This window comes from Haliotis cracherodii, unplaced genomic scaffold, assembly GCF_022045235.1.
Source record: "Haliotis cracherodii isolate W230 unplaced genomic scaffold, xgHalCrac1.p SCAF_2, whole genome shotgun sequence".
NCBI lineage: Eukaryota > Metazoa > Mollusca > Gastropoda > Lepetellida > Haliotidae > Haliotis > Haliotis cracherodii.
This window is the reverse complement of record NW_027266275.1, coordinates 31,625,074-31,639,693: the sequence shown is the minus strand read 5'-3', so window position 1 is coordinate 31,639,693 and position 14,620 is coordinate 31,625,074. Positions and strand designations below refer to the sequence as shown.

The following is a 14,620-nucleotide window of genomic DNA, read 5'->3' as shown; positions in this document are numbered from 1 at the left end:
ATCTCACAGATGCCGGAAACCATTTCTAACCCTGAAATCCACAGGGCGTAGGTACACGTCATGTAATTGTGTAATGTGAATGAATGGTACAAGGATTGATGAACACGATTTAGAAATACCCAACCAGGAACCCAAAAATGGACGGCAGTAGAAAAATGCAATTGATTGCACACATTTGTTCATGCTTGGTGAAATGTGGATCCACCCACAATTTGTTTTGAGTTGTTTGTTTGTTGTTTAACACCGGACCCAGCAGTATTCCAGCGGTCTGTAAATAATCGAGTCTGGACCAGACACACCAGTGATTAATATCATGAGCATCGATCAACGCAATTGGGACCGATGACATCAATCAAGTCAGCGAGTCTGACCACCCGATCCTCTTAGTCGCCTTTTACAACAAGCATAGTCGCCTTGTTTTGAGTAGTACCCCGGGTACATATAAACTTACTGTGCTGCAGGCTGTTTCTGGCCGTGTCCATCAACTGACAATACTAAATACTGACACTTTTCTCTATTCCTTTTCTAAAGGATGGGTACCAAGGCACTAAGGAGCTTAGCAACATGCACCGTGTGTGTGGCTGCTCGTACTAGTCCATACTGATGCCGATTTATAGTGCTAGCTCGCTGAGATACCATGCCACAGTTTAACATGAATACCCCACTCTGACACAGTATACGGATTCCAAGCCGACCAGTACTTGTTTCAGCCCCTTAATGCCGAGCGTCAGACAGGGAAACAACAAGTATCATCTTTAACTTCTTTTGGTACGAACCCTGGACCTTCCACTCTCTAGGCGGATGCGCTACCACTAGACCAGAGGCAGTCTAAGGTGACTAACAAGACCAGGTGGTCAGGCTTGCTGACTTGATTGGTTCATGTCATCTGATCCCAATTGCACAAATCACCATGTAATGTCAAACACTGGATTGGCTGGTCCAGACTATTATTGACAGAACGCCATCAAATAGCTGGAATATTGCGGAGTGTGGCATTGACAACCAACAAACAAATCTCACAGCAACTCACTTTAAAAAAACCCAAAGAATGTTGCCGACTGTTTCACTTTTTATTATGATGATGACATTATCTACAAGAAAATGATAAAATCAAACTGGTATCAATATACATTGCTTGTATAAAACACCCAAATAAATTCTTCTTTATCAGTTCAGTATACCATACTGCAGAGACCATATACCAATACTGGTATAAATAAAACCTGAGCCAAGGGAAGTCAATTTTTGGCTCAGATGAGAAGCTTCTCAATGTTGAGCTTGGCCTGATTAATCTGGGTGCTGATCAATGAGCTCTCCTTCGCCACCACTGAGCACGCAATGACTGGGCGAGAAACACCACACGCACGACCCAAGGCTGAAACATACAAATGCAGGTTAGAGTTTAGGTCAGGTCAGGCCTGTAACAGTTCCACAATACCCCTCAACAAACAAAACGCAAAATCTATTTTATACTCAAACAGCATAAAGCAATGTAAGTGCATCATTCATAAGTCTTTTATTTGTTTAATTACATCAAGATTTTGCTCGGACAGAGCTGTGAATGTTGATCTTTGCCAAACTCTCGTTCAGAAGAGGCATTTTGATTGGGTTGTGATTTCAAAAACAGAGGGGGAGTGAGTAAGGTTTTAGGCCGCTTTTAACAGTATTCCAGTCATATCGCGGCATGTCAGCATAATGTGGGAGGCAGCCCAAAGTAATGTACGTCTCAGACGTTTACAACTTCGGTGAAACCCATGAGCATGGATATGGCGCCAACAAACCTAGAAACATAATCGGGGCAAACCGGGATTCGAACCCCAAATCATAGGTTTCTGGCATGTCCAAGGGACGCAACTCTGCATAGCAAATCGCGGCGCCTTAGACGACTGGGCCGCCCGTGCCCCAACAAAGGGAGAGTGCCGAGTCAGTCCTTAGAGGTAGGGCTGGTTATGTTTCCTGCATTGAGGTGATTGGGTTACGGGTAAAGGTAATAGAATTGAGACATGATACACTGAATAATTGAGGATACATAAAACAATGTGAACATAGATTCACTGCTGACTACCTACCCTGCTTAGATCGGCAGAACACGTATGGCACATTCTGAAACAGCAAGGTAACATCATAAGCACCCATGCATGTATACAGTGTCAAATATGACTTAATAGGACTACAAGAACACTTATATTGTAATACATTGTTATAAAAATCAGTGAGAAAAGTTACCTGGAAACTGCCAATGTATGCACTATTTTGCAACATCTGAAGTTTAGAACAATGATTACAGACAATGAACCTCTGTAAGATAAAGAGAGGCAAGGGCAGCTGTGCATATATAAAGTCAAGTCGGTTCGCAATTACACTTGAAAAGGGACAAAAATAAGGCAGAATGTGTAAGTAGGGTCAATCACACCCAGGAAAGATGTTCTAACTCTGGAGAGCGTCCTCACGTAGATGGCAACCCACCTTGTCTTCACACAGCAGAGGCAGATGGAGGAGAATCTCCAGAGGCTCAGCATCAGCAGCCATCACAATGAACTCGGATATACCACGATTCAATGTCTTAGTAGCTGGAAACAAAAGCAAAATGAGACAATGTCGATTTCAACTGTCCAACATGAATGTATTGCAGGGTATAATATACTCAATCAAACTGAAATCAATTCTTGCTGTAATTTGTTAAATGATACATTCTGTATCCACAAATATCAAGAAAATCATAAAAATGAAAAATAAATCGGAATTGTCTTTTCAACTTGTGAATTATTTAACTACAACTGCTGTAGAGCTTGGGCTGAATATCAGCTTCTGAAAATGACCACAAAAATCCCCTACGCAACTCAATATGACAGTTAACAGTAGAAGCGTACCTTCATTGGCCCCCTTCTTCAGCTGCTTGTAGTTAGCTGCCTGTTGGACCAGGTCCAGGATATCCTGGGTCAGCTTGGCATCAGCCAGGGGGTAAGCCTTGGGGTTAACTTCCTCTGCCTGAAACTTTTTAATAGTTTGTACTGTTGTTTAACACCATAGCAATATTCCAGCTATATTGGGACTCCAATTAATGTAAAAAGCTATTGAGCATTTCATGTTTACTTACTTTATCATTTTTTTTGGACCCGTGAAGATCCAGGGTAGAATATGTATTCAGTAACCAATGCTTGCCATAAAAGGCAACTATATGCTTGTCGTAAGAGACAACTAATGGGATTGGGTGGCCAGACTCGCTGACGTGGTTGATGCATGTCATTGTATCCCAATTGTGTGGATCAATTCTCATGATGTCAATCACTAGATTGACTGGTCAAGACTGGATTATTTACAGACTGTCGTCATATAGCTGAAATATTGCTGAGTGCGGTGTAAAACAACAAACAAAATAGTTTTCTTTGAGTATTAAATATACTTCCTTTTGGTCCAGTCTATTGGTATTGAAGCTCAAAACACCAATACATGCTACAGACACAATAAGCATGCTAAGCATGCATACATGATGCCTGCCTTAGATCATGTTGATCAGTAAATAAAGATCAAAAAGGCATACAGGTACGCAAGATGATGCTACTTTGGGCAATCACACACATAGGGTTTACATAATATGACCTTTGGTCTAGGTTTTTGTATTTTTTCATCTATATTCTTAGTGCTGTGTGAAAGCAATGGAGCAATTGTGTGATCTAGATTTATTTTTTGTATTTTAAACACAGACATAGACAAACCAGTGATTGACATGCAATGAACCATGTCACTGGGTCTGAACCCCCTATTCATGCTATTCATTAAGTCGTTTGCTGGGTACCTATTCCAACTCAGAATCCATACAGGGCACAACATTTGAATGATTGGGATGGGTTATTATGCCTGAAGTGGTTGTTGTTGGCACAGGTATATCTGTATGTATATAGATACATACCCTAGGCACAATCGGAATACAGAACAGTACCTGGTACCCTAGATGTGTCCATATTCCTCAATCTGAAATCAGTTCTGGTTTACATGATTACAACTCCATGCTGGATAATGCTTTGCATCACAGAATATAAGAGTACTGTATGTATATCACTGTCAGGGATATTTCTACGGTGGGGCCTTGTGCTTTTAGCCCCTAAATTTTGAAAAAGGGCCCACATTGTCAAATACAATGGGGCATTTTAACATTTAGCTGTATGGGCAAGTGTATCTCTGGAATATTTGAAATTTTCGCATAAAGGGTCCATGTTAGGAAATTCCTGGAGTGAATCCTGCACTGTGAATGCTCGTATTTTATATAGCATGTTGGAATACATTTCAAACAACAGTATGACAGTTTCGATCCAGAAACTGAAGAAAATCTTCCATTTTCAGAGTCAAGGAACAGGTATGCGGAATAGACACATCGTAGATTCGTAGGGTACTGTTCTTTTCTGACTTCGGCGCTGGTACATATCTGTAGTACCCATGCCGACAATGACTTCTTCTGCGTTATATACATATCAATAGCAGTTAATGATTACTCGTTACACAGAACAATGCCGGTGTACTCATGACAATTTCTCAAATGAATTTTACATTTTAGTAGTAACTTAAAAAGTTTATTTTTAAGATTTCGTTGGGTCATCGGTAAATTATTGACCATAAACGTTACCAAATTTATTTCATAAACTTCCAATTTCTCATCCTTCGGGTAAAAGTATTTTATCAAATTTTGGTTCGGATGATAAATTATGAGAGGCTGAACAGTTCAAGAACGCTATAATAGGCGCCCAGAAGATAATATTATTAGTTATTTTATGTATGTATTTTTAAATACATGATAATGATAACTAATAGCATAGCGTCTATAAGATAAAATAGTATCTGTGCACAGGTGTGTTTTATAGTCATCTTTTTTGCCTACGCGAAAACAGAGGTTCTTTTGAAAACATACTTCTAAATAATGTACAATACAACGTCGTCATGTACAAATTAGTATATGTTTGAACAATACTTACCATTTTAAACACAGACGATTAACTTTTCAATCAAATAAAACAAAAATCAACTCCTCTCTGCGATATTCGCTTCACGGAGGATTGCTGATCACCACGTGCTTTCTCAAAACACAAATATCTTGCGCATGCGTTTGAAAACAGGAACTAATAAATAGCAGTTACGCAGATATATATTTTTGAATATATATTCTGACTAAATTCATACGAAAGATTTGCTAGTTACAAATGTCATAATAAATTTATAATTATACCACAAGCCTACGAGTAGATAATTATATCTTGTAATGTTCAAGAAATGCGCACCTGTCTTTCGGGTGATCACGTGATCAAAACAGAGCAGACGACGTTTTCCGAAAGCGACAACGGGAACTCATAGGTAACGTGCTATTACTTTTGAACGTATCACAACTTTATTAGAAGAAAATAAATAATGACATTGTTAAAACGATGTACATCAATACGTATATTCAGCATTTATAGGCCTATTTGATGAACATATACTAATTTGATTATCAGATAGGCCTGAGGAATCAAGTCTAATTCTTATTCAACTGATCATGTCGTAATTTTCATAAGGACTAAATAACTGCTAATTTTTTAAGAAAAACAAGATCTTGTTGACTAAAAGGGCTCTTAGAAACCTTGTCCTTTTTCACACTGCTCACATTAGGCATCGCCTTACATAATATATGATGGAATAACTATATGCATACATATTTTATAGGCCTAGGTTTTGGCCCTTCACATACTTTTTCTGCACAGATTTCTATTATGCTAGAATAGTGATTAACATAACTGACTGCAGTCTACAACTTGAGACCCAAGTCCAACGCAGGAGTTTAGTTGTGCCACTACTAACTGTGCAAATGATAACACTAACATCTGCTGAATATTATGGTAAGAGCCAAGTTCAGTTTAGTACTAAAGTTTTTGACACAGATGATTATGACTGATAGACTAACAGTCTTCGTTTCTACATGTTTCATCTTAAACACTTCCAGAGGATGGAAGCTCAAGATCAAGTAGTGGAAGAAGAAGTTGCTTCAGATGAGGAGGTTGGTATCTGGAATAATAAAATAAAGAAAGAGAACAAACTACTTGGCTACAACATTTCAAGTATCAAGCTGTGTATTTTACACTGCACAAGGTTGAATATAGAAAGTCAAATATTTTCATGGAAATGGGTCTCTTGAAATAAACCACATCCTGCTAAACTTTGTTGCCTTGAATTTCATTATCTTGCAATTCAATCCATAGATATCAATTATGAAAATGTAAACATCATTTTGCTGTCATTATCATGCTGTCATTTTATGTATTATTATTTTACTCTGTCAAAGTCACAGTGTGCACAGCAGGGAACAGTGACAATTTCTCACCTGTGTCTTTTTGCAAGCCTGAATACTTCCCTCATCAATTTGACTGGTGATTGAATGTTATCATGTAATAAATCCAGATAACACTAATCAAATTATAAACCCTGAAATGTGAACTTTCTGAATGCCAAAGACACCACTATGCATGTACTCAAAGCATGTTCTTGTTTCAGGAATCTATATTTCTTGATATTGATCAGCTGCAGAATCATGGCATAGTAAGTGCATGACATTTTTTACATCAATGATAATTCAAGGGTGGGGTCATGTGCTTTTAACCTCTAACTTTGAAAAAAGGCCCACATTTTCAAATACAATGGAGCATTTTAACATTGTGCTGTATGGGCGTACCTATTGAATATTTAAAATTTTCACACAAAGGGCCCATATCAGAAAATTCCTAGAGTGAACCCTGTTACATGGTTGTAAAATTCCCTCCATTTGCAGCCATATCTAATGTAAACCGACAATAAAACATAAAGACAGGATTCATTTAATGATTTTTATTTTATTTGTGTTCTTTTATTGTGGAATGTCGGTACAGATACTAACACCTTTATCAAACTTGACACCTGAAATAAGTATTTGATGCCCACAAACCTTTGATTTTAGTATAATATAGAATATATGATTAATATTTTATTTTAAGTTACAGTTTAGTTTGACTTTCATTAACAATTAGTTTTGAGTCATACAGTTTGTGAACATTTGCAGGATTTTAGATCGATTCATTTTCTTGGACATTGACTGATTGCCCAAAACGTCCTGAAGATTTTGTCGAGTTTGGTAATGTTAGCAGTTTCAGACTTGTAGAGAAATCATGTTTTTATTGGGATATACAATGTGTTTGTTTTTTTAATAACTTTTATTTTATTTTGAACCTAAAAGGAAATATTCAATTTTTATTTCATATTTAGAATGTCGCTGATATCAAGAAACTAAAACAAGCAGGAATATGCACAATCAAGGTAAGAACAACTATTTCATTTACTTTTTGTGTTATTTAATGAATTACATGATATTTGGAATGTTTTCCTTAACATTTTGAATAGAAGATACAATCTCAGACAAGCTGATCAGTGATTGTCTTAAGACCTTGTGAACAAGGTAGCATTGCTTTCATTTACACCATAACTTTTTCAGGGTATTCAAATGACGACAAGAAAGAAACTGTGTACCATCAAAGGTATATCAGAAGCAAAGATGGAAAAGATCAAAGAGGCAGCTGCAAAGCTTGTGGTAAACAATATTCTTGTGTGCCATCACCATGCCACTTTGTGCTGGGTATATAGATTTACCCACTTATATAGCCCTAGTCTTATGAAATATATTGAGTTAGAAAACATACATAAAACAGTACAATTTTTTTAAACTGATGCTTAAAAAATATTACCAAGAAAGTATTTTTTGTAAAGAGTTTTGTGAATCAATTTTATGTTTTCAGATATTCTGAGCAGGGTATTCCACTGAGTATATATTTCCCATTTCACAGGATCCAGGATTTCTCACAGCTTTACAGTATGCTGACAAACGAAAAGAAGTGTTCAAGGTTTCAACAGGGAGTCAAGAGTTAGAGTATGTTGGGTGACTGAGAATTGTTTTCTGAGACATAAATTATTGATGTAAGGAATTAAATAATAATTACTCCCTTGTTTTGTTTTGAAACAGTAAACTGCTAGGAGGAGGAGTAGAAAGTATGGCAATCACAGAAGCCTTTGGAGAGTTCAGAACAGGGAAAACACAGATTTCACATACTTTGTGTGGTGAGGATCTTTTTTATTTTGAAATTATATATTTTTGGCTACAACAAAGAATGGTGTCAATGCTGTTTCATTTTGACATTTTAGATGCACTGATAAATAAATCGTACATATGTGACAGTACTAATAAACTGAAAAACTAAATCTCCATGTACAGATAACATTTTGCCAGAGTTTCTTAAGTAGCATTAACCACTATTGTTCCTCATTTGGAAATTATATTTAACTGTATGTTAATGTATTTTCCCAAAAGATTGGGACACAAGGATTATTATCCCAGTGCATAAGAAATGGTCCTTCTTGGAAAAGGATAACTACAGGGCAATTACTGTGTTGAGTATTCTGTCTAAGGTATTTACATCTATTCTTAATGATAGAGTGGTATTCTGATGTATTCAATAAAATATCAAAGTGCAGCTCTCTGAGTAGGAACCATTTAGGTTGCCAAATGCAACTTAAGTCTATGATTGGCGACCTAAATTTATATCTACTGCTCGCCACTTGTCTACCTAATAGTAAACATGACTGGCGACAATATCTGTTGGCTCCTAAAAACATAGGTTTGGCTCCTAAAATATTCATGTTAGGAGCCGCTTGGCTACCTAACAAAAAAAATGAACTTAGAGGGCTGGAGTGTCAAACTGGGTTTAGGAAAGGGTATTCAACCAAAGTAGAGATAATTTATGGATAACAACTTCTTTATTTACTGTAAAGGCAATGTTTCGTATAGATCCTTGTACCATTGTGAAGCAAGGCCTTGCGTGGCAATGGTCTAAGGATCTATACTGAAACGTCGCCTTTACAGCAAATAAAGAAGTTGTTATCCATAGTGGGAGGTTTTAGAAAAAAGAGGGATCAGTGGTAAGATGGGTAGTATGCTAAAAACTATTTATGGTAGCATCAAAGCATGTGTAAAAAGCAATAACATAATATCAGATAAATTTGAAAGTAATTTAGGTATTAGACAGGGATGTGTCTTATGTCCTATCTTGTTTCAGTTCTTTGATTAAATGGAAGATTTTGATAAAATTCATTTATATGTGTCGAAATTGTTTTAAACGTCTGTAATCAAGTAATGCTGTTTTGGATGAAAGTGGTAGATTTCCCATCTATATAAATGCAATGATGAAAGCATTTAAGTACTGGTTACGTTTATCACATATGCCATGTACATGCTTATTGAAGAAATGTTGCAGTATGGTAGTATTGTATGACAGTAATGGTAAGACTAACTGGGTCACAAACAAAAGATAAACACTGATTTCTCTTGGTTTTGGTGATGTATGGCTTTCACAAGCTCTGGGAAATGACCAAAGTTTAAACATTTAATAGATCATTTCCAACAGTTGTGGGTCAGTGATTTACAACAAAGTTAAAAAATGTCATTCTATTCCCAATGTAGGACATCTTGAAACTGTGAAGAGTATTTAACTTGTATAATATTAACTTGTAAATTTCGCACATGCTTATCTGGATTTAAATGCAGTTCACACTGACTTGAAATTGAAACTGGCAGAAGAAATAATACTCCCCGTAATAAGAGATACCGTAAAATTTACTCTTCTAAAACTGTGGAAGACAAGTTTGATTTTCTGCTTGTGTGTCCTGCATAACACATTTACGACAGATTTATATTCAAACTTTATATCATATGCATCTGAATACCCATAAATTTAATGCACTCCTATCTATAAATAGACCGGGCTTTCCTCCGACATTAAGCTGACACGCCGTAATATAACTGGAATAAAAAGCGGGGTTTAACCTAACTCACTCACTCAATCTACAAATAGACATTTAATTGTCAATCTCTAAATTCTTATACTATAGTGAACAAAAATGAGCCTGTATATTGTAACTGTGACCCAATTATTATGTACAAAGAGTCTGTGGCATCAATGTGCTGAAATGTAAACAATTGAAGCAATTGATCTCAGGAGTTTATCAGTGTTCTTGTATATTTTCAGTAACATCTCAGCTACCAGGAGCCAAAGGTTATTGTGGAGGAAAAGTTGTCTTCATTGACACAGAAAACACTTTGTATCCTTTGACTTACAACTGATTATAAACTGTAATCGTGTATATTTAAGAAATGTTTCAGTTTGGTTAATATAAAGCATGTCAAAGTATTAATGTTTAAAATCCTTTATGACTACAGTCGACCTGACAGATTACGGGACATTGCCGACAGATTTAATCTTGACCAGAGTGCTGTACTGGATAATGTTTTGTATGCAAGGGCATACACAAGTAAGTATTACAATATGCCTTTAATGCATATGTGAACAAGATCAGCTTTTAGGCCACACTTTTTAAATTTTCTTTTTCACGGAGTTATTCTCGCTTTTCCACACAAGGTCGGTTGAAATTACAATAAAAATAAATAGCTATGTCAGTCATTTATATATTTATATGAAAGTCATTCTGCCGTGGATTTAAAACTGAAGGTGCCTTCTTGAATCACTGATAGTCATGCAGACATGGAATTTATATATAACATTTTATATTGTATAAGAGGGTCTATATTACTGGTGGAAGACTTTTATTTTTATTTCTTTTCCAGCTGCTTTTCAGTAGGGACGGCAGGCCCATGAAACGAAAAATAAAAAATGTGTGGCCTTATGGCATGTAGTGAGTGAGTGAGTGAGTATGGTTTAACGCCGCTTTTAGCAATATTCCAGCAATATCACGGCGGGGTACACCCGAAATGGGCTTCACACATTGTACCCATGTCGGGAATCGAACCCGGGTCTTCGGTGTGACGAGCGAACGCTTTAACCACTAGGCTACCCGACCGCCCCTTATGGCATGTAAAATAATAGAACATCTGTATATTATAATATTTGTATACAAAATATTATATATTTTTCAATATACTGTACTATTATTAATCTCTCCATAACATGTCATTTCAGAGATTAACATTGTATTTGGCAAGGCAATATGAATACTCTATTCATGATGTATACTGTACTCACTACCAAAAGAAACCCTATTACCATACATGTTGGTTAATATATAAAGAATTACTCATTTTCAAAAGATTTTAAGTTGGTTCAATCCTCAAACGAATATACTGGTATGTTGTGTGAACCAATGCTCATGAACACAGCACGTGTGACGTTTCAGATCCATATAGACGCACCATTTGTCTGGTGCAAGATTAGCGTGTAGAGTTTGGAAATCATGTGCAGCATATTGTGATAAGAATAAAGACACTCTGGGGTAATACTTGACTGATAATTAGTTGTCATTAATTGGTACACATTGGAAACATCTAATCTTAACTTACGTTCTTCTCCACATGTTTCAATGGTTGGCATTTCTTTTGATGATGAGTATATAATCAAAGGGAATCAACTGTCTTGTAGGATTTCTCTGTTTACAGCACCAAGCAACACATGACTATCATCCATACTTTTATATGACTGTATTCTAATGTGATGTCATTGTTTCTGCAGAGTGAGACATCACATTTCTCTTCATTGCAGTTAAATTTCACTTTTGTTTCCGTGAGAAATGTCTTTTAATGCCAAGAATATAATTTCAGTAAAATAATGTAGCCACTGACTTCTATAAAACATCTCTCAGATATTATCATGAATTGTAATTCACATGGAGATACATTAATATTTTGTTTCCTCAAATGTGAGGACCTTAAAACTTGTAAATAAGGTCCACCACTCATATTTACAGCCGCCAATATCATTAGCCTCATGATATATACATTTGCATTACTAGGTGAACACCAGTATGAGCTCCTAGACTTTGTTGCAGCAAAATTTTATGAAGAGCCTGGTGTATTCAAATTGCTGGTTGGTGAATTGTTCTTGTTGAAAACCCAAGATTACTAAATTTCTGCAGAATATCATTGATGTGGAAACAATCTGATACTCTGTGTTTTAAGCAAATAGCTAACAGATTTCAGTTAAACAGATTTCAGTCTTAGCTGATATTATCAGCTATTAATAGTCCTAATCATAAAAATTTACTGATAAAAATGTTCAAGCATTTGTCTGCAACTTAAGCTAATAGTCAGAATACTGAATTAAGTAAATTTTCTTTTGTTTCATTAGATTACCTATTACTTGTCCAATATTGACACTAAAATTTACTTTAAATGATGCAAAAAGACGATTTTGGTACACTGCGGAAATAGCCTGTTATGCTGTTAAAAGAAATTACATTTTTGCAGCAAATGTGTGCTTAGGTACCTATCATTGTGAAACTTAGTGTAAATCTGGTACTGAGTAATGGTGCACACCTGCATGTGACAGATATGTTTTTGTAACTGATTTCTTCCTGCTTTACAACCACTAGCTACTCTTCAAACTTGCAGATAGTGGATTCTATAATGGCACTGTTCCGAGTAGATTTTAGTGGTAGAGGAGAACTAGCTGACAGACAGCAGAAACTGGCTCAACTCCTGTCTCGGCTGCAGAAAATTGCAGAGGGTAAGAGCAGTTTTCTACAATACGTTTGGCAGAAGAGGGAGAGACACAGAGAGAGACTGAGAGAGAAATATATATGAAATCTCATTGTAATTGTACTCTGTAGTTGCAGTAATTTCCTTAATCCTAACATGTACAGGGGTCACTCTTGTAATTTCCTGACATGGGCCCTTTATGTGAAAATTTAAAATATTCCAGAGGTACACCCACACAGCACAATGTAAAAATGCCCCATTGTATTTGAAAATGTGGCCTTTTTTCAAATTTAGGGGCTAAAAGCACAAGGCCCCACCCTAGAATTATCCCTGCATGTACATTGTAACATCATACTTGTTTACAAACACCTGTTTGAATAGATTGCTCCATTGCTTTGCTGTGGCATAGAAATTTGTACAGATTGTCCTTTCTTTTCACAGAGTATAATGTGGCAGTTTTTGTTACGAATCAAATGACATCAGATCCTGGAGCTGGCATGTCGTAAGTTATCAAAAGAAAATAGACATTGAATTAAGATTAATTAAGATTAATTTTGTATGTATAATAACAATTCAAAGGTCAATCCACAGTTCTATTAATTTATATATATACTGATATATTATTTTATGTTCTGAGTTGGCTGCAATTTCATCGTGGGTCATTTGCAATTGATCAATCATTGATTAAGACTGGTGCTTTCCAGAACCTACATCTAATGCAAATTTCCAAGATTTAAAAGATGTATTCTGAAATGAAAATGAATCTTTGATTACATATAAAATCTGAGTAATTTTGAACAGATTTGATGACTAGTTGAATGCCTAGAATACATATTTTAATATCAAATGACATTTTTAACACAATCAATTACTATCAAGTTTTTGAACCAATCAGTCATCAATTATTATAGATCATCTGTCCATTACATTACCTCAGGTTTCAAGCTGACCCAAAGAAACCAATTGGTGGCCACATTCTTGCTCATGCATCTACTGTCAGAATAAGTCTTAGAAAAGGAAGAGCTGAAAATAGGATAGCCAAAATATATGACAGGTAAGATTTAGACTTGGCAAATTCACTTAGACTAAGAATCCAATAAGAGCTAATGTGTAACCTGCATCACAAATTACTGATACAACCTTCCCAATACATATTATATTGTATATATTTAATGCCTTAATGCTTTACGAAGGTCAACTTTATGGTGACCTTGCAAAGGGTGATACTGATAGGGTAGGACATGCTCAATCATTTTGTGAATGCCCGGTTTCATCAGCGTTACTTTACAGTGATTCATAAGTTTGGTTTCTTGAATTTGTTTCTTCCATTTTCTTTGTTCATTGTCATTTTTGCAGATATATGAATACAAATACCAATTATTTATCTTTTATGATTTTGTTAATATCTTCAATAAAGTCACAAAGGTGTTAAGGATCACAATACAAGTTGAAGCACTAATTCCTGTAACAATCTGACTTGTCCATCCACATTTCAGGATCATAACTCAAAAACTGTTCTACTTGATGAAACATCACTCCTGTATTGACTAAAGGATCTTGTAAAATTTATTATTTTTGGATTACTTATGGAAACAAGTTCAGTTTCTTTACAACTGATAGAGGATTGGGTTTCTCCATTCATTGATTATGTTACTGTTGATATCTGTGCAAACAATAGCTATATTTATCGCCCTTTAATATATCCCTTTGTACTTTGCATGCACTAAGGTTGATAGGGGATAAGGACTAGCTTTTTCTGGTTAAATGATTATATCTCAAAATCAGTTATTCATATTCACAATTGCAATGGCCATTGTATTAATATATATTTGCAGACAAGTATTTTTCTAATAGTACTGTAGTGAATTGGTTTTGAACTACAATAATACAACATCTGATTAATATGTTATATATTTCTTTCAGTCCTGATTTGCCGGAGAATGAAGCAACATTTGCCATTAGTGGTGGAGGAATCATTGATTCGAAAGAATAGTCTGAAGGTTCTGCTGTGAAATGAATAGGCAAACACATTATCATATCCTGTATGAATGAACAAGAACATCACGTTATGTAATTAAAACTAAAAAACCC

The 14,620-nt window shown here is 35.7% G+C and overlaps 2 protein-coding genes across 3 annotated transcripts; one reads left to right on the top strand and one right to left on the bottom strand.

The window, feature by feature from the left end:
- Nucleotides 1–1,056: 1,056 nt before the first annotated feature.
- On the bottom strand, nt 1,057–5,086 carry LOC139469004 (NHP2-like protein 1). 2 transcript variants are annotated; one of them, XM_071251139.1, is made up of 5 exons: nt 4,968–5,086; nt 2,871–2,994; nt 2,467–2,570; nt 2,070–2,103; nt 1,057–1,375 (listed from the first exon to the last, which is right to left on the bottom strand). In XM_071251139.1, exons 1-5 carry the CDS (start codon nt 4,968–4,970, stop codon nt 1,251–1,253), a joined length of 390 nt encoding a protein of 129 aa, XP_071107240.1. In that variant the 5' UTR covers nt 4,971–5,086; the 3' UTR covers nt 1,057–1,250. The 2 variants fall into 2 exon arrangements, with proteins under 2 accessions (XP_071107240.1, XP_071107241.1); XM_071251140.1 differs by having other exon boundaries at nt 2,871–2,988.
- An 885-nt stretch (nt 5,087–5,971) lies between these two features.
- Nucleotides 5,972–14,522, top strand: LOC139469003 (meiotic recombination protein DMC1/LIM15 homolog). The gene is made up of 13 exons (XM_071251137.1): nt 5,972–6,022; nt 6,517–6,561; nt 7,261–7,311; nt 7,487–7,582; nt 7,836–7,918; nt 8,012–8,106; nt 10,071–10,143; nt 10,262–10,353; nt 11,845–11,918; nt 12,443–12,557; nt 12,971–13,031; nt 13,467–13,583; nt 14,453–14,522. Exons 1-13 carry the CDS (start codon nt 5,972–5,974, stop codon nt 14,520–14,522), a joined length of 1,023 nt encoding a protein of 340 aa, XP_071107238.1.
- The last annotated feature ends 98 nt before the right edge of the window (nt 14,523–14,620 follow it).

Bases quoted from the DNA above. Each gene is read 5' to 3' on its own strand.
- LOC139469004 (XM_071251139.1), bottom strand. The intron at 2,571-2,870 runs GTACGCTTCTAC...TTTTGTTTCCAG, and splicing joins GAAGAAGGGGGCCAATGAAG to CTACTAAGACATTGAATCGT. The intron at 2,104-2,466 runs GTGGGTTGCCAT...TTGCTGTTTCAG, and splicing joins CTCTGCTGTGTGAAGACAAG to AATGTGCCATACGTGTTCTG.
- LOC139469003 (XM_071251137.1), top strand. From the start codon at position 5,972: ATGGAAGCTCAAGATCAAGTAGTGGAAGAAGAAGTTGCTTCAGATGAG. The intron at 7,919-8,011 runs GTATGTTGGGTG...GTTTTGAAACAG, and splicing joins ACAGGGAGTCAAGAGTTAGA to TAAACTGCTAGGAGGAGGAG. The intron at 13,032-13,466 runs GTAAGTTATCAA...ACATTACCTCAG, and splicing joins GATCCTGGAGCTGGCATGTC to GTTTCAAGCTGACCCAAAGA.